This window comes from Mytilus californianus, unplaced genomic scaffold, assembly GCF_021869535.1.
Source record: "Mytilus californianus isolate M0D057914Y unplaced genomic scaffold, xbMytCali1.0.p SCAF_3, whole genome shotgun sequence".
In the NCBI taxonomy this organism is placed as follows: domain Eukaryota; kingdom Metazoa; phylum Mollusca; class Bivalvia; order Mytilida; family Mytilidae; genus Mytilus; species Mytilus californianus.
Window position 1 is genome coordinate 60,490,585 of NW_026262679.1, and position 25,065 is coordinate 60,515,649.

General features: G+C 31.8%; 1 protein-coding gene across 1 annotated transcript in view; it reads left to right on the forward strand.

Moving 5' to 3' along the window:
- LOC127733063 (uncharacterized) overlaps nt 1–19,923 on the forward strand; it is a 33,863-nt gene extending 13,940 nt beyond the window's left edge. Inside the window, exons 12-30 of the mRNA XM_052242326.1 lie at nt 84–226; nt 3,037–3,153; nt 3,405–3,477; nt 3,834–3,889; nt 4,717–4,866; nt 5,131–5,239; nt 5,504–5,557; nt 5,947–6,314; nt 6,606–6,783; nt 7,022–7,162; nt 7,356–8,305; nt 9,573–9,812; nt 10,573–10,652; nt 11,035–11,140; nt 13,766–13,919; nt 14,677–14,877; nt 15,892–16,027; nt 16,274–16,474; nt 17,131–19,923. Coding sequence (XP_052098286.1) covers nt 84–226; nt 3,037–3,153; nt 3,405–3,477; nt 3,834–3,889; nt 4,717–4,866; nt 5,131–5,239; nt 5,504–5,557; nt 5,947–6,314; nt 6,606–6,783; nt 7,022–7,162; nt 7,356–8,305; nt 9,573–9,812; nt 10,573–10,652; nt 11,035–11,140; nt 13,766–13,919; nt 14,677–14,877; nt 15,892–16,027; nt 16,274–16,474; nt 17,131–19,013 — 5,340 coding nt within the window. The 3' untranslated portion in view covers nt 19,014–19,923. The remainder of the gene's footprint in view (nt 1–83; nt 227–3,036; nt 3,154–3,404; nt 3,478–3,833; nt 3,890–4,716; nt 4,867–5,130; nt 5,240–5,503; nt 5,558–5,946; nt 6,315–6,605; nt 6,784–7,021; nt 7,163–7,355; nt 8,306–9,572; nt 9,813–10,572; nt 10,653–11,034; nt 11,141–13,765; nt 13,920–14,676; nt 14,878–15,891; nt 16,028–16,273; nt 16,475–17,130) is intronic.
- The last annotated feature ends 5,142 nt before the right edge of the window (nt 19,924–25,065 follow it).

Consider the following 25,065-nt stretch of genomic DNA (forward strand, 5'->3'; position numbering starts at 1 on the left):
TATTTCGGTAACAAATACAAATTATTCAATTGTGTATTATACGCTAGGAGCATTACTGGAGTTTTACTTTCTTGTAATCATAGGTTGTATACAATGCAGATGGTTTCCTAGAAAGAAACAGGGATAATTTAAGTTCTGACCTGGTTGGGTGTATGCTAAATAGTAACAATGAATTCATCAAAGACTTGTTCACTGCATCCATGTCACCAACAGGGACTATTTCAGAGTACGTATATATTTCCAAGTTTTATCTTATAACCGCTTCAACATGGACGTTTGAACTGAATAATGTCACTCATACATGTACATGTATCAAAGGAAACATTAAAGAGGTCGGTCTAATTTCCCTGTATTAGTATCACTTACAGGGTAAAAATCTAAAGGTTGTCAACTCCTACTGAAAATTGAAGATTTAAGAGTCTATATCATGTACCTCAAGCGTTTTCAACAATTGCAATTCAGCGCTACTTAATGCTGTTTAAGGCATTTTGTTAATTTTAAATATTTTTGTTAAATTTGGCTTCGATAGACGTCGCTAACTACGTGGAACTGATCTGCAGTCTAAAAATAATAAATAGCTTTACTTCCAACAGATTTTTGGATTTGGTTAGGGTTGTCCTTCTTATACATTCTCTGGACAAATACTTGAACTTTGACCGAACCGGTCGATAATTCAGTTTTGGGCTATCTTCAAACATTTATAATATTGTGATCTGTTTAGAAATAAGCCATAATATGATTAGAACCTTTTAGTTCACACATTGAACTCTAACACTGTGAATTTAAGTAAAGATTGAAAGACGTCTGAAAAATGTTCTTGGTTTCAAACATATCAGGTAAAATTGACCCTTTCTCTTTTACGCTTTGATGAAACCTCATATCATCCTTCATATATGTGCTACTTTCGAATAATAGTGGGAACGTATTGACCATCGCATTTTTTTTTAGCTTTCTGTGGATTTTTAATTGTCTTACAGGTAACTGGTTTCTTTATTTCAGCCTTGCTTTCATATCTCTCGTAAATCACAACCCTTCGTCGTCGCATAGTGCTAAATAACTCGTTCTTGAAGGCAACATAATATTTGAAAACACAAAATTATCTTTTGGTTTCTTATGTTATGTGTTAAATACACTTAATGCCAAAACTTTCAGGTTTTTTTTTTTTTTTTTGGTGTTATCATTTTCTGTTTTTGTCAAATATTTGTTTTCTCTAGTAATTTATTCATATTGCCTTTGGCTTTGTCCATTTTTTATAAAGCTTTAACAACTTCTAAATTCTTAAATATATATAAAGGTGTATGAAGCCGAGAATGATAATTAATACTGAACAAACAATACCTGTATTTTAATTATCTTGTTTTTTAGTCATGCCCTGATTAATTGAATTAATAAACAATTCTGACCTTGAGTTAAAAATAAATGTAATTACTCATTGATTTACAGCTTTTTTTTTGTCGTAAACAGATTTTATTATATAACAAAAAATCAATTTAAAATCAATAAACTCCCTTTTATTTAATTAAAAGACCAACCCTAAAACATGACATACCGTCACCTTGTCTGTATAAATTATGACGAGTGACTCCTAATTTGTTTTAATTAAAATCAGCAAATGTTGCTAAGTCGTTTCATGAATTTTAATGATCCTAAAACAGTTAAGGTTGTCACGACACTTTTAAGGATCATACTTAATGTCATAATGGTCAGGAAATTATCACATGATATATTTTGACTAAGTTATATCATAGTAATAGCAAAATTCCTTCCCTTATTATTTGACAGATATTCAAACATTCAATTAATGTTAACACGAATGTTCTTGTAACTGGAATCGTTAATGAAATGATTGACGTATTAACAGTGTGCCTCTTCACGGAAGTTGAGTCACAAGGTCAAAAAATTAAAATTTGCGTTATGGGTTCTTGATATAGATGCCAACCACCAGTCCTGACATACGCCTTTTTGTTTAAAAATATACTCATAAATAACACCAAATTTCTCTGTCTTAAAAACGGACTGTTCATTATTGAAGTTTAAATCTTTTTAAAAGATACAACGTCCAAAGTCGGTTTTAGATCCCCCCTCCATTTAGATCCAATCTGTTTATTTAAATTTATCAACCCATAATAAGATTGTCACAGTTTTGTTGTGAGCGTTTCTTATGAAAAAAGTAAAATAACAAAAATACCGTACTCCAAGGAGAATTCAAAACTAAAAGTTCCTTATCAAATAGCAAAACAAGAAGCTCAAACGCATCAAACGAATGGAAAACAACTGTCATATTCCTAACTTGGTACAGGCGTTTCCTTATGTAGAAAATAATGGATCAAACCTGGTTTTATAGCTAGCTAAACCTCTCACTTGTTTGACAGTCGCATACAAAATTGATCTAGAAATGTGACATGAATGGAACAATTTTGGATTGTTTGACTGATATGATAGTAGTAATGATAATTAAACTAATAACCCTATTTGCATGTACCAATTCAATGAGTTATGGTGAATTTATCTATGAAAGTTTCTTAAATGAATAAAATATGGTACATAATAAAGTGATAACAAATATCAAAAGACTAGCTGTACTAAATGAAAATACAACTATTAATTAGGGGTTGGAATTAACCGTGTTGTCATTAAATAATTGCGTATTTAGAAGTCACGTTGCGTCCAAAATCTGAGTAAGTAACGGTATTGCCTTCTACAATGATATAAAACAAACTCATCAAAGATACCAGGCCTATCATTGTGTACGCAAGACGCGCGTTTGTCTTCCAAACACTCACCAGTGACGCTCAAATAAAAAAGTTAAAAAGCCAAATATAGTACGAAATTGAAGAGCATTGAGGACCTTAATTTCAGACGGGTTTTGTATGTTCTTTATTTATCTGTTATGGCAAACATAAAATTATATACAATTAAGAAAATAGGTGATCAACAATGTCCTTTTGCTATTCTTACGTAATGACTGATTTTCATTTTCGTAAATGAGAATCATCATTATTACACTGTTTTATTGTCTGATGTCTTTAATTACAGCTTTGCTAGCAAATGTTCATCACGTCCAAGACTACCCAGTATTTGGCCATCCGCAATAGATCCAGAGAAACTCCGGGAAAGCTTATCCCGACAAGCATCTTTACGCATAAAAAGGAGGTTTGTTATATAAAAAAAAACAAAACTAATATCTCCTAAATAAAGAAATATGAATGTTCCTGTAAAGTTTGCAATAACCATATTTTTTAGCTAAATTTGAAAAAAAAATCGTTTTGCTATGGTTAAACGATATGTATAACGTATGGAAACTTTCATAATTTGTACTGTAAATACTATTTCAGTTTCTGTCTTTTAGTTATACGTTTTTTTTTAACTTCATATTGATTTTGAACTTTTTTTTTCCATTTCAGAAGTATTTCATGCGACAGTATTGCTAGCACTATTAATGGCAGAACATCACCAACTGTTACGAATCACTTCAAGGTATAGTTTAAGAAAAGTTTGAATGGTCAATTTGCCAAAATTTATCCTTTATTCAAGTATTTTCGAATTCATTATGTTGTTCATTTTAAGTTAAATTTATTTTTGTTAAAAAAATTAAGGAAAAAATTAATCAGCTTTAAAGTAATTCTGTCTTGCCAGAGATACAAATCTAGTGATAAGGAAAAAATTAATGATAAAAATGTATCGTAATTTAATTGCATGTTAATTTCATGTGGAGTAGGTAGATGTGTACGAACGTGAGAGTTACATAAAACTTGGTATGCTTTGGAATAATTGTGGTTAATAAACTTTTACTAGTCTTACAGACTATAACAAGATTGATTCTTTTTTTCTAGAGGTCACTGTCTGATTTGATGACAAAGCTGACACAGTCTCAACCACTGTTTGTTAGGTATGCTTTTAATTGATATAACCATCATGTAATTAGTTTGAATATTAATTGGTCTGTTTCGTGTAAATTATTGTTCTTAAAAAATAGTAATGTATTGTTTGCCTTTAAAATTCATTCCTTAATATTCATATCTTGTGGGAGTGCTGCTCATCAACATGAACCCAAATAAAAATGTACTTATAAAACTATTTGAATATCATTATTTGCAGACGGAATTGATATATGAATAAGTTAAGAACAGAAGAAAGATCAAACGAGTAATATTAGTTGTTCTTTAACAAGGAACATAATCTACTTAATTTAGCAAAATAATAATTATTATAACAATAATGATGGCGATGTGAAGACAACTTTTATTTGTATTTAACACATGAGATTTAAACATCGGTAACATACTGTTGCCTCTAATGTATGTATTATTTTGATTATATTATATCCAAGTAATACCAGCGTTTCAAAACTAGATTAAAAAATACTTTATGTGAAGACAAGTTTTATTTGTATTTTAAACTATGAGATCTGCACATCGATACACTACAACTGCCTCAAATGTATGTGCTATTTTAATTATAACATATTCAAAGTATAACCAGTGTTTCAAAATTTAAATAAAAAAATCATTTGACATGGTGTATTTGATTTATAAAGAAGTGCAGTGCATTTGTTCTTTTTATGATACGTTATCTCTGTAAAGATCATCCAACAACAGTTTGGTGTCTACATATCATACCAAGTTCTAAATAGTCACAAGTATTAATGAAGGTGTGAAAGCTGAATCTATCAAATATCTGCCATCAACTTACTTGTCTATGCTTCTGACATTTAAGATGTATTAAACCAAACAAAAGTATAGCAGCTGATAAATTTGAGGCTGAACTGGTACGGAGACAGATGTTATGCAACGGATTAATGGAAATAGCAGAACTAAGACGATATGGTTATCCAGTGAGAGTGAAATTTGAAGACTTTGCTGCAAGGTATATCTATTGTTTAACCGTGTGTTCATTTTATAAACTATTTTTTTTTACTTAGAGTAAGTGATAAAAAATATCGTGTTAACAAATTTGTTAACACGATTAACCGATTTTACATTTTACATTTTAATGCTTACATATTCCTCAGTGCAGAATTTAAACCGATTTTGCATTATATCATACTAACAAATAATCTCGTATATTGCTCAATGAAATCGGTATCATACATATATATTTCAAATTATTTAATTTATATTTTATGATTAGGTATGAAATATTATGTGGTTCATCAGATGAAATGTACGGAGATTATGGAAGGTGTGTTGATATACTTAAGGCAGTGAACATTGAAGGAGCACAGTTCGGCAAATCAAAGGTATCAATATATTTGTGTAAAGCGAATATAATGTCCTAGCAAATGTTGTTAGTTTATAAAATATTATAACGAAGAAAAATGTTTCAAAATTAAAAACCATCTTGATTATCGTAAGCGCAACAAAGATCCTTTTAAAATTACCATCCTGAAAGATTTTCAAAAATGGCAAAATGAAATTGAAAATAACATACGACGAATAAGTTATTTTCAAATGTTGAATGACAATTGTATTGCATGAATGTTTTATTCTCTTTTTTTTTATAGATCTTCATGAAAACCTGGGAGAGAGATCTTCTTGAACAAAGTCTCAGACAAAAGGTACGTGAAATATAGTATTGCTTATGTTTCATGTTTGAATTTATAATGCTTACATATTCCTCAGTGCAGAAACGTCAATAAAAGCCCCAACATATCAAAGATTAATACATGGCCAACAATTACATTATTCCTTTTATAAACAGAAGTCAATATCATAAAGAACACGAAACAATGATTCTCGTGTCATTTAAGACATCAAACCTAGTGTTGTCTTGACCACGCCAGTATGTATTGACATAATTTTTGGTGTTCAGTGACACGGTACATACAAGCTTTTTTGTTTACAAACATTTACATAACAACAAGAAATTACTATTATCATGAATCACACATCTTTAATTTTGTTTTTGCATATATCAATAAATTAAAAATAGTTACAATTCTTTCAGATTGCAGAACAAGAGCAAAAGAGAAAGGAAGAAATAGCAAAACAGGAAGAACAAAAGAGAATGGAAGCACTCAGAAGACAGTCGTTAGAGTCTATAATTTCCACGACGACAAATGATAATGTATTTTTCATCGATACAAGTACTCCAAGCAGACCTATATTTGCACATAGCAACAATGAATTTGCCACTCCAGAGAAGAAATTTGAACCAGTATATACACAAAACAGGGTTGATTTTGGAAGTGTTGCTGATACAATTGATGTCAATGATAGTGTCAGTGTACAGAAAGGGAAAATTAGGAAATCAGTGGACAGCAAGAGTACATCAACATCTACATCTGTTGATTTAGGAGAAGATTTCGATATGTGGTATGTAACAAGGGCTCATTTAGCACTACATTACAATGCCATCGCTCAGCTATTTGCGCAAAGCAATTTGTTCTGTGTTTTTAATGAGGTTATACTATGGTGGAAATATAATACCAAACTTCATTTAAAATCTGAGTAGAACAAAAAAGTCTTTTTATATGTCATTATACGACTGGTCTTCTTTCGATATCAAACAAAACCTACTGAAATATTCTCAAATTTATCAATTTATGTTTTATATATATATATATAAAAATTTCAGAATATGTACTAACGAACTTTATTTTTCAGGCGACCTTACGATATATTCCAAGTTTCAGAGAGAGAGTTTGAGGACAATGATTATGTGTTTAAAGAAATCATGAAAGGAATTCGAGTATTTCTGTACTTGTTTTTCATTGTAATGATTCTTGGGTGCACTGTGGCCAGTAAAATGTCTTTACTTCTTATTACATCTGGAATTTCTCAGGTAACAAGTGATGCATGTTTATTTATAAATTCCCATGAACAGTAATTAAAAATAGTGCTTCAAATGCCTGTTCTAAGGTATACGACTTATCAGATTCTCATGTTAATACTTGGTTATTTGTTTACGTTTTTTTTTTACTTTTAAAACACTATATATTTCAGTAAAAACAATATATTGACTTAACATATAGAAAAAAATGCAATTTGTAATGTCTGTAAATAATACAAATATTTTGCAGAAAGATGAAAAGTCTAGAGGAGAGAACATAGTGTTGTTGGTGATATGCTTATGTGCGCCAATTGGTTGGAACTGGCTTAATTCATTCATGAAGATACTGTTTGGTGGTAAAACTTGGCCCTCTATGAAAACATTTTTTGTTGTAAGTACTCTCATAAGTTATACCTTCAAATCATAATTTGGTGTAGTTTACATAAATCTTTTAATTTTACAATTATAATGAAAGCTCGGTTTATTTTTTCATAACAACTCTTAAAAGTCTAGCACATCTTTGATTACATTTATAGTGTGTACATTTTAAAAATAAAATTTAAATTAGAATTTATTTCTTTTAGCTGCTGTTATTTGAAGGCCTACAAACATTTGGAATGTGTCTGTTATTGTTTAGAGTTTTACCATCGACCGATTTCTTTAGAGGATTGGTGATAACATTTGCAGTTTGTCAAATTCCTAGTTTGCTAAAAGTAATAGTACATCAGAAGCGGCCGAATCTAAGTATTAGTGAAATCGTAGCTGTTGTGATGAACATCGGAGCATTTTTGGTACAAGTTTCTGCAATTCCTTTTTTCACCATTGGAGAATTTCTTCGTGAAGGAAATCACACTCTTTTGACAGGATATAACGAAACTCATTTTAGCAACACATATGTGATTTGTAAAGGTGGTGGTGAATGGGAACTGCCAGTAGCACTTGTATTAATATCAATTGGTTGGTGGGAGAATTATGTGTCTGGGGAATGGACAGTTTTTGGAAAGATAACGATACCATTCAAGCAATGGCGATCTATTTTGCAGGACGTACGTGAAACGTCCTATGTGCTCGTTGGTCCATTGAAAATTGGATTATGCATATTTCTTTCGGGATTTTTAACCAACGATAGTGTATTGGTTCTACCAGCAACAGGGGATTTCAATGCAACGACAAGTGAATTTTCGTCAAAAGCAGAAGAAGTAGGTGTGTCATATAGCTTAATGTTCATTCAGCTTGGATCTGGAATAATTTGCACATATCTGGCTGGCCTAGCTTGTAAATTACACATGCAGAAAGCAGCCTTTGCATTGCCTTTGACACTTGCACCACCTTTAACGTTAGTAGTAGTTTTTCTGCAATGTTCATACCAATTTTTGCCAGCCCATTGGCATATTGGAGGATGGTTTTGTCCAAAACTGGATTTATATTCCCTGCTGATACCATTGATTTGTGCAGTTCTTTTGTGGTTGTCCTATTCAATTACAGTATCCCATATCTGGTTTCCACAATGTGAAAGAATGGCAAAAATTGAAAAGTAAGTTCATAACGATATATTTAGTGGCTTTATCAAAACAAGAATGACTATTTTTTTCTTCAATTTTAGCATCTACAAATTCATGTTGAAACATCTCGGTAGGCTCTAATATTTATTTTATTTTGAGTAAAAACAGCTTTTGAATTATTGTACTGTACACAAAGTCAAAAGTGAAAACCTCATATGCTGCTATACATTTGCTTTTTATTTTTTTGTAATACAGATGTAATTCACAATTGGACTTCAATATTTTTGTTATACTTTTTTTGTAACAAAATAAGCTGCTTTATCCAAGAAAGTCACAAAAAACATTGGACATTTACAAAATAGTATTTCCTTAAAACTCATTCCTCCGATAACCTTCCAAAAGAAGCATTTGCGACAATGAAAGATTTATCATTTCTATATACTAATAGACTGAGTGTCAGTAAAAAAGCAATCCCTACATGCATTTTCCAATAAATAAACATTGGAATCGACAGATCTTTCTTGGAAGTTGATCAATCGCAGGTTATGCGTACAAAATATTTCTAGCATTTGTTAAAGCTTTTTGATTCTATGATTTCAATGTTTAAAAATACCATATATTTAGCCCAAAATTTAAATTTACACTTTGAATGGCATAAGCCCCAATAAGTTATCAAAACGATGAAGATTAACAATTTTCCTTTGCATTTGGTCCAGTGTGATCACATTCGGATAACACATTGTGAGTTTCATTTTATATGTATGGGATTAATCGGAAGTTTCTGAACTGATAAAAGTCATAGCGATACAAAACTGGTAAGTAACTGTAGCCTAATGTTTGTGGAATACATAAAAAACGACTTTGTATTCTTTTTTGTAAGAAAAAGGACCAAAAAGGACTTGGAATATGATGTGTTGCGTTTCTATTTGCACTCTGTATATCTACTACATTATGATCATTGTGATAACTTGTCAAAACAATGACTCTTGATTGTCATTTTCCTTTTGCAACCACGCCAAAAACTAAATTAAATTCCGCATGCTCCATTTTGAGAGAAATCAAAGAAAATAATATGAAAAAAAACCAGACTGTTTTCTGTGAAGTCCGAATGTAATTTACCTTAGGCAGTGCCGACTTCCATTGTTAGTCGCCTTTATTTTGTGGGCCACAGTATAAAATGTCATGTTAAAATTTTGGAAATTTAAAAAGACCTATAAAATATACCTTAGTCGTTAGTTTGACTAAGCATATCTACATGTTAACAATTTCTAATCAATTTGTAACATTTTACATCAACAGGCTGTTTATAACACCCCACTTTGAGACCATTTTCCCAGATTTTACACTAACCATGAAAAGAAGAAGGAACGACAAAGAAATAAAGATAACAGGATTTGATACCTTCCGTTATGTCGGTGACGATACTTATTGTGAAGAAATATACTCAGTTAACAATAGAATACCATTTGTGTATGTATGTGCTACCATGTGGCACGAAACACGACAAGAAATGACCCAACTGCTCAAATCTCTATTTCGGTAAGTTGTGATACACAGATATTTAAGGGGTATGACGGATTATGATAAACTTATTAGATTGTTAACCTGAATGCAGTAATTGAAATATTATTGAATTATTGATTATAAAAAGGAAATTGTATAAGGTTCAACCTCACATACTAACCTGCTTTAAAACGGATTTGTTTGTTTTATGTTTAGGGTTATGATAGTTTTCGTATTTGAAAACAAAAGTACTTAGTTTCAAAATGCTGAATTTTAGGTTTTTTAAAAAAAAAGCATATTTACGAACCATAAGCAACAAAATTAGGTTAAATGTTGCTCCTAGATGTATATTGTTGCTGTGTACCGTCTGTTTCCGACGACATTCTCATAATAATACAGATAGTAGTGATTCCTCGTTGTCATGAATTATAACAAAGATGTGATTAAAACTTTTTTAATCTAGAGTTTCATATCATTGATTTTTCAATTTTACTCTAAATAAACTCATCTTATTAGAGATAACAATTGTTTACAAATGTTCAAATCTCATAAATCCATTAAAAGGATACAAATCAAGGTAAAAAAAAAGCCGAAGAAACAGGTTCTTCCAATGAAGTTTATTGTATTTTTATTCATTTATTTTTTCGATAAATTATGTAAATTATCTAAATGTCCCATTTTCGGCTTCAGTATGTCTTAAATTGTTAACTACACACACTCTAATGGAGCGCACAAAATACATTACCAGTTATTTTTATCAGAGGCAATATTTGAGTTCATTCTTATTTCTTTTCAGACTTGATTATGTCCACTGTGCAAGTAAATTAGCCCAAGATAAATTTAGAATCAAAGATCCAGACTTCTTCGACCTTGAAAGTAAGAACTGATATCAATGGAACAAACTTGTTGTAAAAAATAATATCAACTTTAAAAAAATATTTATATAGCATTTCTTGATTCATTTTATATTTGTTAGATATCATTTAACGAGACATTAAAAGGACGAATTCCATAATTGAAAAAATACTACATTATTCTTTTGTCAGTTTATATTTGTAAAGTACACTGTATCATCAAATGAAACATTAAAAATAACTAGTTCATTTCTCGCACAAATTACTTTATCATTCTTTTTTTTTCATTTTATATTCGTTAAGTAATATTGAATCGGACAAGACAGGACAAAGGGACAAATTGATTTTTTTTCAAAATGGTCACCTTACTTGAAATACTTTACAACAACAATATCTTATTTCAGTGCACATAATATTTGACGATGCCTTTGAGTTGGATGAATCAGTGGATAAGTATATTCCGAATGGCTTTGTTAGACTACTATATAACTGTATGGAAGACGCAGCAAGGTACGTAGATTAATTATATAAGATTACAGGAAAGTTCAAATGCAGTTTAACTATATGCTACTTTAAACGAAATATAACATGGTGTTTCAAAAGTTTTTGGGCCTCAAAAAGAGAACTTATATCATAAGCTTTGCTTGCACCAATTAGCAAATGAAGTATGTACGGGAATAATAATTTTCAAAACATCTTTTTCAAATAATCTAATCTAAGAATACACCTCATAAGGCGGAGATTGTCCTTCCAAAAATTCAAAGCACTTATTAGAAATTAATGTAACTGAAATATGAAAATTAAAAACAAAAAATTATACAACTCATCTGGGATGGAGATTTCTATTTTTAAGTAGAGATGTAAACGACCTTCTTAAATATGTACTCTTAATAAAATAAAATGATGTTTTAATTTCATCACACCCACTGTCTTTTTTTTTAATTACTTTATTTATACTTTTAGAGGATACAATATATGGAAAACGAATTCATTTTAATATTATTGATTTACATTTGATTCGTGGTATTGACAACAGATAATTTATGATAAACCGTGTCATTGTACAACCATGTAGTTGACAAGTTTGACAAAAGGGTGTATTTTAAAACAAGATATTTTTGATATGAACTTTATTCCGGAAAACGCCCTGTATAATGCCTGTCATAGTCATAATAACTCAGTACTGCAAGTGTAAGTTTACTGGACAAGATTTATGGTAGTCACGTTTACTGCATACTGATAAGACAGACACTAGAAATATGTGGATCGAATTTAACAAGGCAACTTAAAACAACAAAATGCATTGCAATTCTAAAATTAAAATTAACATTTAATTATGATATATAAGCTTTGCATTGTGCTTTCTGCAAACATTAAAAACACAAAATATCCTTGTTATACTGGTGTGTTTACACTTATTTCATTGTTATAACAGTTCGCATACGTTGTTTTAAGTTGTGAGGGAGTTTTGGTTAAATTATATATTTTTTGGTATTTCCTTTGCTTACTTTTTTCTTGTTGAAAATACATTTTAACAGATATGTATTGCATGTTACAATAAAAAAGTATAGACTGAAACATCATGTATATCTGTGCCTATAAATGGACAGCTGATGACATGACATTAATCTACGTTTAATACATATAACAGCCTGCAGGAAAGTGGTCACATAATTATTACATTACATATTTGAATTCAATTAATGATAATTAACAATTAAAATATGGAGATAGAATATTTATGCATTGTCTCAGAAAATACAACTTAATTGATTGAGGCAAGGAAACTTTAACTTTCTCCAGTGGATAAATATAATAATTAACTCAAATAAATTATAACAGGAAGATAACTTATTTTTTTAGAACATATTTAAGATACTTTTATTGAGTAAGATATAACAAATAAAATTACAAAATTAACAAACCAGTTTGTAGAAGGCAAATTCAGATTATCGCGCATATAGTTATACATTCATACTTTGCAAAAATAGTATTTTGGAAGGTACAAAATACATTGCTTGGCCGGTTTATTTGAATCAATTATGAATATCACAAATCGCAAGTTCGCAATGAATTTACTAGTGTTGAACATCCATGAAATATGTTACCACAAGAGATTAAAAAATAACACTCAACTGAATAACTATTTTTGTGAGTTGACCTCTAAATTTCGTTTGGTTTTTGTTATGATGGGATGATGTCTTTTTTTTGCATCCTCTGTCTCCTCTATTTCATACTGTATTCAGATTTTTTAATACATTTATCACATTTCAAAAATCATACTTCATTTAATTCGACACACCTGCTACTGAGGACATAATCAAATTTTTGAAAGGTAAATTTATGTGATAATTGAAAAATTTAGACAGTATTGCCATATCTAAAATTCATAATTGACCAGAGTAAATTATTTTCTATTAAATAGAATGAATTGTTTACTAATGATAAATAATACAAAACATTCAAATTCGAAACACTTTCATTTTTTTCAAATTTTTTATTTATTTGTGTGGTAATTACGTGGTCAATTACATCTAAAGGTGTTTTCATGTTATCAAAACCATATCAATACATCTTTTGATTTGTTAATTATGACGCCCTATTAGACAATGTGTGTGTTGTTAGTCAAGACAAAACTTTTGTTTTCATCTCAACTATACATTTTACTGACATAAACTACCGATACATCTTCATTCAGGAGATTAGGAGATCCATTACAAAATTCCAAATTATACTGCGTTCTGTGAACCGGTAAAAAAGGAATAAAAAAGAATTTACAATTTGATAAATCTGTAGGAGATCAAACTATAAGGGCAAAAAATAAAAAAAGAATGGGGTATATAAAAATAAAAGATGCGGTATGATTGCCAATGAGACAACTATGCACCTAATTTCAAATGAGGTGAATGTAAGCAATTATAGGCCAACGTACGACCTTCAACACTGAGAAAAACCAACACCGCATAGTCGACTATAAAAGGCGCCGACATGATCAAATGTGAAAAATGCTTGCTAATGGATAATAATCAGTTCTATTCCAAGCACGGATATAATTTAGATTGTTGTCATGGCATCATAAAAAGGTTTCTAGCTCTTTTCTTTTACCTTAACAATGAATGTAATGTTTTGTTACAGATCAGTTGTAAAGGGTCCTGTTATTTTATCATCACCGGAAAAAGTTCCTACACCATATGGTGGCAAGCTCATATGGACCATGCCTGGACATACAAAATTACATGTACATATGAAAGACAAAAATAAAATGAGACATCGAAAGAGATGGTCACAGGTATTGAATTACAAATGAAATAATCACTTAAGATTTTATATTGGCGTAATATGTTTTACTACAAATAAAGAATGACATAAAAATCAATGGTTGTCCTTCGTATTGTCTTTGGAACGGACCGTATGGATGTGTGGATGTCGGAGGCATCCTCAATGATCCATCAAAATAACAAAAACGAGAAGGATTTGTCTTAGATTTAAAACAAAAAGTAACATTTAAACATTTTCCACTTTTTGTTATTTTCAAAGCAGCGAAAAAAAAAATGCATTACTCCGACAACCAGTACGTACATATAACTAGTAAATCAAATCGTAGGATAGAAAATATGGTGCGACAGTCATACGTAAATATATGCTGTTACTTGACAAGTAAAATGATACGATTAGTGATTACAATTAACAAAAAAATGTGTTTAATAAGTTTGAATGAAAAAGGCTGTGAAAGATACGTCAATGGTACACTGCAACCACAATAAAATACTAAATAACCACATCTAGAGAGAAAACTTATGTTTTCAAAAATAGACAAATGTCTATGCAATACGTAAGTCTGAAAAAAGTTCTGATACTAGCAATATTATGAATAAATTTTAAGTGAATACTAAATATATGCCATAAGTAGCAAATTCTTTCGACAATTTATGTCTTTTACTTGCTCACAAAAATCAGAGATAATACTGTCGTTATCATCATTTAAAGTATCGTCATGATTTAATTGATTAATTTATTATAATTTATTTATGTGTGTATTTAAAAAGGTGATGTACATGTACTACTTACTTGGTTACAAGTTGTTTGGTGCATACGAGGCCGACAAAATGATGATGGAAGAAATGGAAAAGGAAAATCCAATGTCAAAGAATGTTAGACAGAGAAAGAAGAGTAAAGCAAAAAAGAAGGAAAAATCTAGACCCTTAAAATCACTGTTTTCTCGTATGAATGCAGAACAATATGATCAGGTAAATAGCTACGTACAGTAACGTATAAAATGAAAAATCACATCTAAAATGATTTTTTTTAAATGAATATTAGTCATTTGCTTTCAAGCAATGCCAATGTTGTGATTTTGTTTGTTGCAGCCGCTGGCTGGTAGGTTGATGGTCTGAAGTAAAAAAAAAACAAGCACAAAACATATTTTGCAATTATCCTTTTGAAAATCAAGAAATAAATATATTTTTGGGAAAAATGACATGAACACTTTATATAATTTTATACCTAAAACCTATATATTTGAAAGCCAAGGATGCATTAAAATGCTACAAAGTTTGAAGCTATATTATGATAAGGACATAAACAGACTAGCCAAACTCATCCGAAGTCAACTATGCTTGAGGGAGTTGGAACCTTAGTTTCTCAATAATATCTAAATCTATGAAATGGGAATTTTTAATAAGGAATATGTTGCAAAACATGTCAGTACAAAAACACTAAATAATGCGATGATTATACGCTCGGGGACTTACACTCTACCAGCTGCGATATAGACCGAATGCTAGTGAATGAAATAAAGATATAATTTCATGCGTCCGAAGCTCTCTTCTTGATTTTCCCCTTTATCAGGATTTAGATTAATCAGGCACGCTCAAACATGAACATTTGAAAGCTAAGCAGGAATGCGGAAATACGCTAAAACGTAATCAGCTATATGATCAACATGGTCTTAAACAGACCTGTTGTCATATGTAGGTCCGAAATAATTCATTAGCTTGGTTCAAAGGAAAAATAATCAAAACTGATTTGAAGTTTACTAGAAAGTTTGTTTAAGCTAGAATGATTTTGATGTTACCAAAGGCGACACACTGCTTAGCATGTGAAGTTTATTAGTGTGTGTGTGTTTCTAACTGGCTTGCTTTGACGTAAAAACAAATAGAAATACAGATAAAGCCTTAGCACACACACAAATATACACGTGTTTGTAATTTGGTTAGTTTTTCCAAAACAGTAAAAGTACACTTCTACATGTTCTACTTCAGGCTGAAAATACTTTCCTTTTGACACTTGATGGAGATGTAGATTTTAAGCCTGATGCTGTCAAACTGCTTATAGACAGGATGAAGAAAAACAGAAAAGTTGGAGCTGTTTGTGGCAGAATTCATCCCATCGGATCAGGTAAGAACAAAACTTCATTTAAGCCCAGAAAAACAATTTTATTACATCTTTTTTAATTTTAAAGTCTATTTCAACTATTCCAGATGACAATATATATATATACATGTTTTATGTGTGAGTCTTGATGAGGTTGTATCATATCTAAAATATGCATAACATCTGTTTAATTCATTCAAAGTTCTAAATGCTAAACAGTTACATGAGTCTTACATATATTCACAATAAATGTGTGTTTTTGCCGTCTAGGTCCAATGGTGTGGTACCAGGAGTTTGAGTATGCAGTTGGTCATTGGCTTCAGAAAGCTGCAGAACATGTCTTTGGTTGTGTACTTTGTTGTCCTGGATGCTTTAGTTTATTTAGAGGGTCTGCTGTAATGGATGACAACGTGTTGAAGATGTATACAACACCACCAACAGAAGCCAGACACTACATACAGTTTGAACAAGGTATGTCATAACGAAATAATATCCATCTAAAATAAGTATACATCTTTAAGAAATGTGAAAACGATGAGATCTATGTTCATTTGGTTTTTTTTTTGTATAGAGTAGTATCTTTGATTTTCAAAACGAAAACTACATTCAATTGAAGGCAGTGTATTTTAGAAACGTTGATTGATTGTTGGTGTTTAACGCCTTCTTGGCAATTTCTTGACGGCATTTATTCGCAAAGGAAGGAAGGAAAACTTGCAATCATAGTCAATTAAAATAGGAGTCGAACGCACCTTCCGAGAGCGGGTTCGAACACTCAACCTCAATGTTGACAAGCTGATGATCACCGTAGATGAACTCCTTTTTTTTCTCTAGTAGTTAGTAGTAGTTAGACCACTCGGTCATCAAGATCTTATTTCAAATACATGCAAGATTCAGATATAATATAAATGATTATACTAAAACTTAGGAATTATTGTCTAAAATTACGTCAAATGATCTCAAATAAAACTGAATCCCGCTGCGAAATATGTTGGTAATAATTTGAAAACGTTATAGGTTTTTATTTTAAATTTGCAGTTTTTTTTATGAATATTTAAAGGCATAATGTGTGTGCCTATTATTCGTATGATGTATTCTTTGTCTTTTTTAATTAAGCCTTACTTTTTCAGGGGAGGACAGATGGCTTTGTACACTAATGCTTCAACAAGGACATCGGATTGACTACTGTGCTGGTTCAGACGCTCTTACCTTTGCTCCAGAAACATTCAACGAGTTCTTTAACCAAAGACGACGATGGTCTCCCTCAACCTTGGCAAATATGATGGATTTGTTAGCTTCATGGCGTGATACAGTTCGAATCAACGATAATATTAGTCGACCATATATGCTTTATCAATTTGTCCTAATGGCGTCTACTATCATAGCCCCATCTACCGTTATTTTGATGATAACAGGGTCATACCATTCTGTGTTTAAATTGAGCATATTTGAGTCATATCTGTTATCATTATTACCGGTTGTTATATATCTAGGAATTTGTTTGACTATGAAAAGTGACATTCAGATATTGGCAGCGGCAGTCATTACAGCTCTGTATGCAGTTATAATGATGATAGCAACAGTTGGAACAGTCATTAGTATTGTTACTGAAAATTTTGGAAGTCCAAATGTAGTCTTCTTGACTGGTCTGACAACAATATTTTTAATAGCTGGAATTCTTCATCCTCAGGAATTCTTCTGTCTTGTGTATGGTGCTTTATACTTCATGGTCGTACCGTCGACATTTATTCTCCTGACTATTTTCTATCTGTGTAATCTTAATAACGTTTCTTGGGGAACAAGGGAAACACCGAAGAAACTTACTAAGGAAGAAGAAGAAGAGCAAGAACGTGCAAACGAGGATAAGAAGAAAAAGAAAGAGAGTAAAAGCTTTCTGAATCGTCTTGGAATCACTAATTTAATCAGTGATGTACGGGATTTAATAAAGAATTTCTTAGGAACAAGGGCCGCTACAGAAAAGGTTTCCGCTTCATGTCAAACTGATGAAAATAATTGTCTGGCAAGAACTATTTCAAGAAATAGTCGCAACTCTGTCAAATCAAAGGATACATCAATGAATATGAATGTCGAAGATGTTGTACCTCCTGGATGGGAACCAGATCCAGATAATCCTTACTGGTTACAAATGGATGATTTGGGCAAAGGTCCAGTCAAGCACCTTTCAAGGAACGAAACTGATTTTTGGAAATTCATGATTAAGAAATATTTGTATCCCATCAATGAAGATAAGCAACACAAGGAAAAGATAAAGCAAGATCTCATTACGCTAAAAAATAACGTAGTGTTCATCTACTGTATGATCAACTTCCTGTGGACAGTCATCACACTGCAGTTACAATCTATGGAGGACGAGCTTAAAAATTTTTATATCATAGAAAAGTACGAACCGTTGTCCTTAATTTTTCTTTCGATATTTGCCATTGCTATTACTTTGCAGTTCTTCAGTATGTTTATGCACCGATGGGGAACATTCTTACATTTGATGTCAAGTACAAGAATTGATTGGTTAAAAACAGTACAAACAGAGGAGGACTTTGTTCGATTTGTAGTCAACGAAGCTCAGCGTTTACAAAGAATGGAACCAGCTCCTGATTATGATGATCTTCCACCTGACTATGACGACGATGACACTACAACAACCACATATAATATGCCCGATGAACAGTATGACGAACTTCCGTCTCTACCTCCAACACCGGACGGCACAATAAAATCGGAACCAAAAGCAAGAAAAAGACATAGTGGTCCTAGCGACCCAAATATTCCTTTACTCCAGCAAATATTTGAAGATCGACTTGAAAATATTCATAGAAAATGGAAGCAAGGTACATTGGCCTTCCGAAATAGTGACAAAAGACGTTTTAACAGATTTGACGATAACCGATTTTCACAAAAAGATGATATTATGCGCGAGAAAATGTTTAAAAGAAGTTTTAAAAAGAACAGCACAGACGAAAACATTCATACTGCTATCAAAATAGATACCATTTAACATTGTACTAACATACAGAGTTAGTATACAAGCAATAGAAATTTTAAAGATCAAGTTTCAGTTTTAGAATCTACTAGTGATTATGATAAAAAAAAAAACGTAAGACATAAAATATACGGTATTTACGTATTCAATATTTTGGAATGTGGATTTTCCAGAATCGTATTGACACATCAACAAATACGAAATTGTTGTAAGAGAAGGATAAAAATGTTTTATCTTTTTAAAGAAAGTTATAGTGTTTGTGTTTGTTTAATGTTCTTCATTGGTCACACATGAGTTTTAAATTGTATGAAGTCGTGCAACCAATTCTCATCCAACATATCAAATGTTCAATAACAATGAATAAGTAGCTTTTTATCATAATGATAACACTGTACTGACATTATATGACAATATTTTCACTTTAAACGATTATGCTTTTCGGAATGCTTTTTAAATCAACTATTTAAACAAAGGTATTGCTTAACGAATATCTGCTTTGTGTTTATAAATATTGTAAGAAGGTAAGAATATGTGGCGGTCGTTTTTTTTTCATAAGCAAACGTTTACAACCAAAGGTCACATATACAACGTGTATAATATCAAATTCATGATACAAAAAATAGGGCATAATAACATGTAGTTGTTTTAGTCATATTGCTATTTTACAAAATAATGCTGTTTTGTTTTAAATGCACCGAAATTGCCTCCGCTGTGTAACCAGTAACAGAAAAGAACTTGTCTCTGTCTTTTGTGTACTGTTTTATAAAGCTTGTGGATGCGGGTTCATTTTGTGTAATTTTAATGATAACATTATCACCCTGTAAAAGCAATCTCACTTTTAATAGATTAGAACCAAAATGTAAACCAAATGTCTCAATTAAATATGTTATAAATAGTTATATGAATAAAATGTAAATAACCATGATCACCTCAATGAAGCAAATTAATCGTTTACCCATAGAATCATATCTATCTATACCCACCATACAGATTGTTACCTATGAACTTAGTGATTTAATATTTAGAGCTCAGTTCAATCCAAAATTGCTTGTTTCGATTTAGTTTTTGTAAATGGAAAACAAATATAGCAAGGACAGAATTACTATCAGTTCCTGTTCGGATCTAGAAATGTATAACCAACTCTCAGCATATAAATCTTTTAAGGGCATTGTTAACATGATGTATTACAAGATTTATATAAACAATGTTTGGAGTAACCTCCATCTGTAACTCTCATAGCCAGGAGTTAAGAAAGCCACGAATGTCTTTAATTAAGAATAACACAACGTTGATTGCTGTTCCCCAATTTTTGACATTTTTACCTATTATGTCTGTTTATTTTGTTCACACATTGTTGTATATATAATGGAATTTTATACGACTGTCATACAAGTGAGAGGTTTAGCTAGCTATAAAACCAGGTTTAATTCACCATTTTCTACATAAGGAAATGCCTGTACCAAGTTAGGAATATGACAGTTGTTTTCTATTCGTTTGATGTATTTGAGCTTTTGATCATGTTTTTCCTTGGAGTTTTTTTTTTTTTATTTTACTTTTTTTTAAACATTGGAAAAATATAAAATAACAACGGTAGTTTACTAGGGATGGATATTCTATATTATACATATTGGCCTGTCTTATCAGTCACTCCTTACAAGGAAACTTAAATCATTGATTCCAAGTGGTGAAGTTGAGTCTTCCCTTCGAAAATTTTACAGACGCCATCACGAGTTTTCAGCAGATGTGACATCCAAGAGTTAGACTTATCGTCGAATTTGTATTTACATGAGCAACACGACGAGTTTCATATGTGCAGCAGGATCTTCTTATCCCTGGGGGTACCTGAGATCACAGCGGTTTTTTGTGGATTTCGTGTTGCTCAGACTTTAATTTTCTCTGTTATGTTTTAAAGACTTTTGCTTGTCGTTAGGTTGATTTTTTTTTTATTTTTGCGATGGCGTTGTCAGTTTGTCTTCGACTTATGGGTTTAAATATCCCTTTTGGTATCTTCCGACTCCCTTTCTGTAAACCAACACATTGGCTACTCTGTTAATAAACTAATGATCTTGATCCTTCTAAATGTTAAATGCATTAGGAATTCCAAATGTTTGGTTTCAAGCATTTATCATGGCATATATTCAAGAAACAAGTGTTGAAACCGCTAAAATCGACATATCACTTTTGTTTTTGAAAAATGTCAAAACTGCTTTACTTTGCAAAATGACTGATCCTGATTTTCAAATATTACTTAGGCAATCTCGTTAATATTCCTTGTATTTAATAGGAGTATCCACAATACCGGTATTCTTTGTTACTCCTCTATTAGAAATTGTGAAATATGACATTGTTAGGTCCTATCATGACCGTATAGACGTGTGCAAGATATTTCAGTTCATTATGTGTCTTTTATATGTATACCTGCTAGTAGAGCAAGAGCTACTTACTCTCCTTGAACATCTGCATGAGTTCTCCCGATTTTCGATGAGGTTCATGTTACTCAATCTTTTGTTGTATGTGTATTGTTTTATGAGCTGCTGAACAGGATTAATTCCGTATTCTTTCTTTTGATCATAGTTTTCTTTCTTTATTTAAGGAATGACTGTAATATTTTTTCTGTCTATTAAGAAATAACATCAAAAATGTGGTGCACACTGAATAACCCGTGTAACGGGTTATTTTAAAGTGTGCACCACATTTTTTATGTAATTTCGAATAGACAGAAACAATATTACAGTCATTTCTTATAATTTAATTCTAAATTCCATTTTAAACCGGAGTAAACCATGAAATAACGTTGATGACGTCACGGTCACATGACAAAATTATGTCTATGAGCTGATAAACAAAACAACGTCAGCCAATCAGAAGACGCGTTACATCCAAAATTAAATTATAGACTTATTGTTTCTGATTGCCCCCTTGATATCTTCTCCACATTTTAAAATTTTAATCTGAACACATTGGCCTAATCTAACAGAAAAACTGCTCCAACAGACTTACGAGGAAGAAAGACTGGAATCGACACAATACATGTTTTATGATAACCATCGTTGTTTGACCGATATGATATGTCAGTGTCTCAACTCACTGCCGACATGGTTTTGCAGTCTTCAAACTTCAGATACAAGAATAGTCGCCTAATCTGTTATTTTACTGATATGCTCTGTTCCCTATTGTGACTGAGTGTTGATTCACATTTTGAGTGACGCATGCATAGCAAAAGATGCTTTTCCATTCGACGCAGCCCATTTTGCTCCATTTTGAGGGCATACGATTCCCGCAGTTTTTGTTTGATTTATCTTCTTAATCGATTTATCAGATTAACTACCGTTGCACATATGTTCACCTACCATACATACCCTTGCTATGGCAACTTCTTTTATGTAATTTAGTATATCAACGTAAAACTTTGAAAAATGCTAGTCCGTTAAATGTACAGGTCGATCTATCTTGTAACTTGGTACTAACATTTCATTTAAAAAAAAAACAAGAGGCCATTAGGAACAAGTTTCGCTCACTTTTAAAATGTATGCCCGTTGTCAAGAGCAATAACTCAAAACAGTGGCCCATAGACTAAGAGTTGTGTCTGACTACAGTAAGATACAATGTTGTGCAAAATGAAGTTTGTTGTGATTTTGAAAAACTGTGCAGATGGTACCCTTATAGGGAACCAGCAGTGGTACCGAACTAGCATATGACGTATCATATTTCCTCCTAAACACTTTTAATAGGTATTAGATCGAAAGAACCTAAAATGTGCCATATGGTTTGGCATAACCAGATTAAGCCTGGTTATATATATCAAGAAGCTATGACTTGTAGTAGACAAAATGTGTTACGGGCAGACAGACCATAAGTAAAGCCAACTCCGATGTTTCTGTGGGAAACATTTCTCAATTTAAAATGATTTCCAAAAATTTTACAACTTATTTTAATGTAACAACATTGGTATATACAAGCCACGCGGTGCATATCATATTTACTACTGGATGTTAAACAACCAAAATCAATCAATCGTATAACTTTTGCTGGTTTTCATTTTAAATGGTCCTACTTCATATCAGTATCAGTAACATACCAAACTGTTTAATGGTCATTAATACTAATGCAAATATAGAAATATATAGGTTAAATTAAACTTAGCCATCTAGAAATCATCAGTAACAGAGGTGATTGATTGATTGTTGGTTGCTTAACGTCCTAACAGTTGCAACTACATACTCCAAAAAACTTTTTCTAGAACAATTGAAATAAAATGCTCCGCTGGGCGCAGCTTGATACGACCGCAGAGGTCGAACCCTGAACTGTTGGGGCATGTATGGACACAACATTCAAGCTTGATACAGCACTGAATTTGGATTGTGATTAAATATTTGACACAGCATAGGTTTCTGACACAGAATGAATGTGGTCTAAGAACTTACAAATTTTTAATTTACCTATTCAAACAATATCATTATTATTTGCTTTTATATATAAATCAGAAATAACCAATTTAAAATGGAAAATTTTAAAGGAAAAAAAAAAGAAAAAAAGGGAAAAAAAATCCCCCCCCAAATTTTTTGAACCCCCTTATGATTCATCACCCCCAAACTCAATCCCAGCCTTCCCTTTGTGGTATGGTACCTTGCAGTACAATTTCAGAGGGATCCATACACTTGAACACAAGTTATTGTCTGGAAACTAGAAAAATGCTTGTTTTTTTTGCCCCTTTTTTGTCCCAAATTCCTAAACGTTTCGGGCAATTACCCTCAAACTCACACCCAGCTTTCCCTTTGTGACATGGAACCTTGTAATACAATTTCATAAAGATCCATACACTTACACACAAGTTATTGTCCTGAAACTAGAAAAATGCTTGTTTTTTGCCCCTTTTTGGCCCCTAATTCCTAAAATTTTGAGGCAATTACCCCCAAAAATCAATCCCAGCCTTCCCTTTGTGGTATGGTACCTTGCAGTACAATTTCAGAGAGATCCATACACTTGAACACAAGTAATTGTCTGGAAACTAGAAAAATGCTTATTTTTGGCCCCTTTTTCCTAAACGTTTTGGGCAATTACCCCAAAACTCAATTCCAGCTTTTCCTTTGTGATATGGAACCTTGTAGTACAATTTCAGAAAGATCCATAAACTTACACACAAGTTATTGTCATGAAACTAGAAAAATGCTTGTTTTTTGCCCCTTTTTTTGCCCCTAATTCCTAAAATTTTGAGGCAATTACCCCCAAAATCAATCCCAGCATTCCTTTTGTGATATGGAACCTTATGGTACAATGTCAGAGAGATCCATACATTAACACACAAGTTGTGTCTGGAAGTTACAAAAAATTGTTATTTTTTGCCCCTTTTTGGCCCCTAATTCCTTAACTGTTGGTACCATAACCCCCAAAATCAATGTCAACCTTCCTTTTGTGGTATTGAACCTTATGGTAAAATTTCATAGAAACCATTCACATAAACTAAAGTTAGAGTGCGAAAACCAATGTGTCTTCGGACGACGCCAACGTCATACCAATATAGCACTGCAAAATTTTTTTGCGGTCGTATAAAAAATGGGTAATGTGTCCATGGGACACAGATGATGCCCCCGCTTCCATATTACGATATAAAGGGACATACCTCAAGAACGCTAAAAGTGACGCTACCCAAATTCGTACTTGATCTGAGTTTTGTGGTAATAAGCATTGTGTATAAGTTTCATAACATTTAGATGAGGCAAACTTAAGTAAGAGAACGGAAACGAAAAAAATCAGCAATTTTTCCATTTGAAAAGGGGCATAACTCTAGAACGGTATAAGTGACGCCACCAAAATTCAAACTTGATCTGTGTTTTGTAGTAATAAGCATCGTGTTTACGATTCTTAACATTTGGTTATGGCAAACTTAAGAGAACGGAAACGAAAAATTCAGCAATTTTTCAATTTGAAAAGAGGCATAACTCTAGAACGGTATAAAATTCAAACTTGATATGTGTTTTGTAGTAATAAGCATTGTGTATACGATTCTTAACATTTGGTTCAGGCACACTTAAGTTAGAGAACGGAAACGAAAAATTCAGCAATTTTT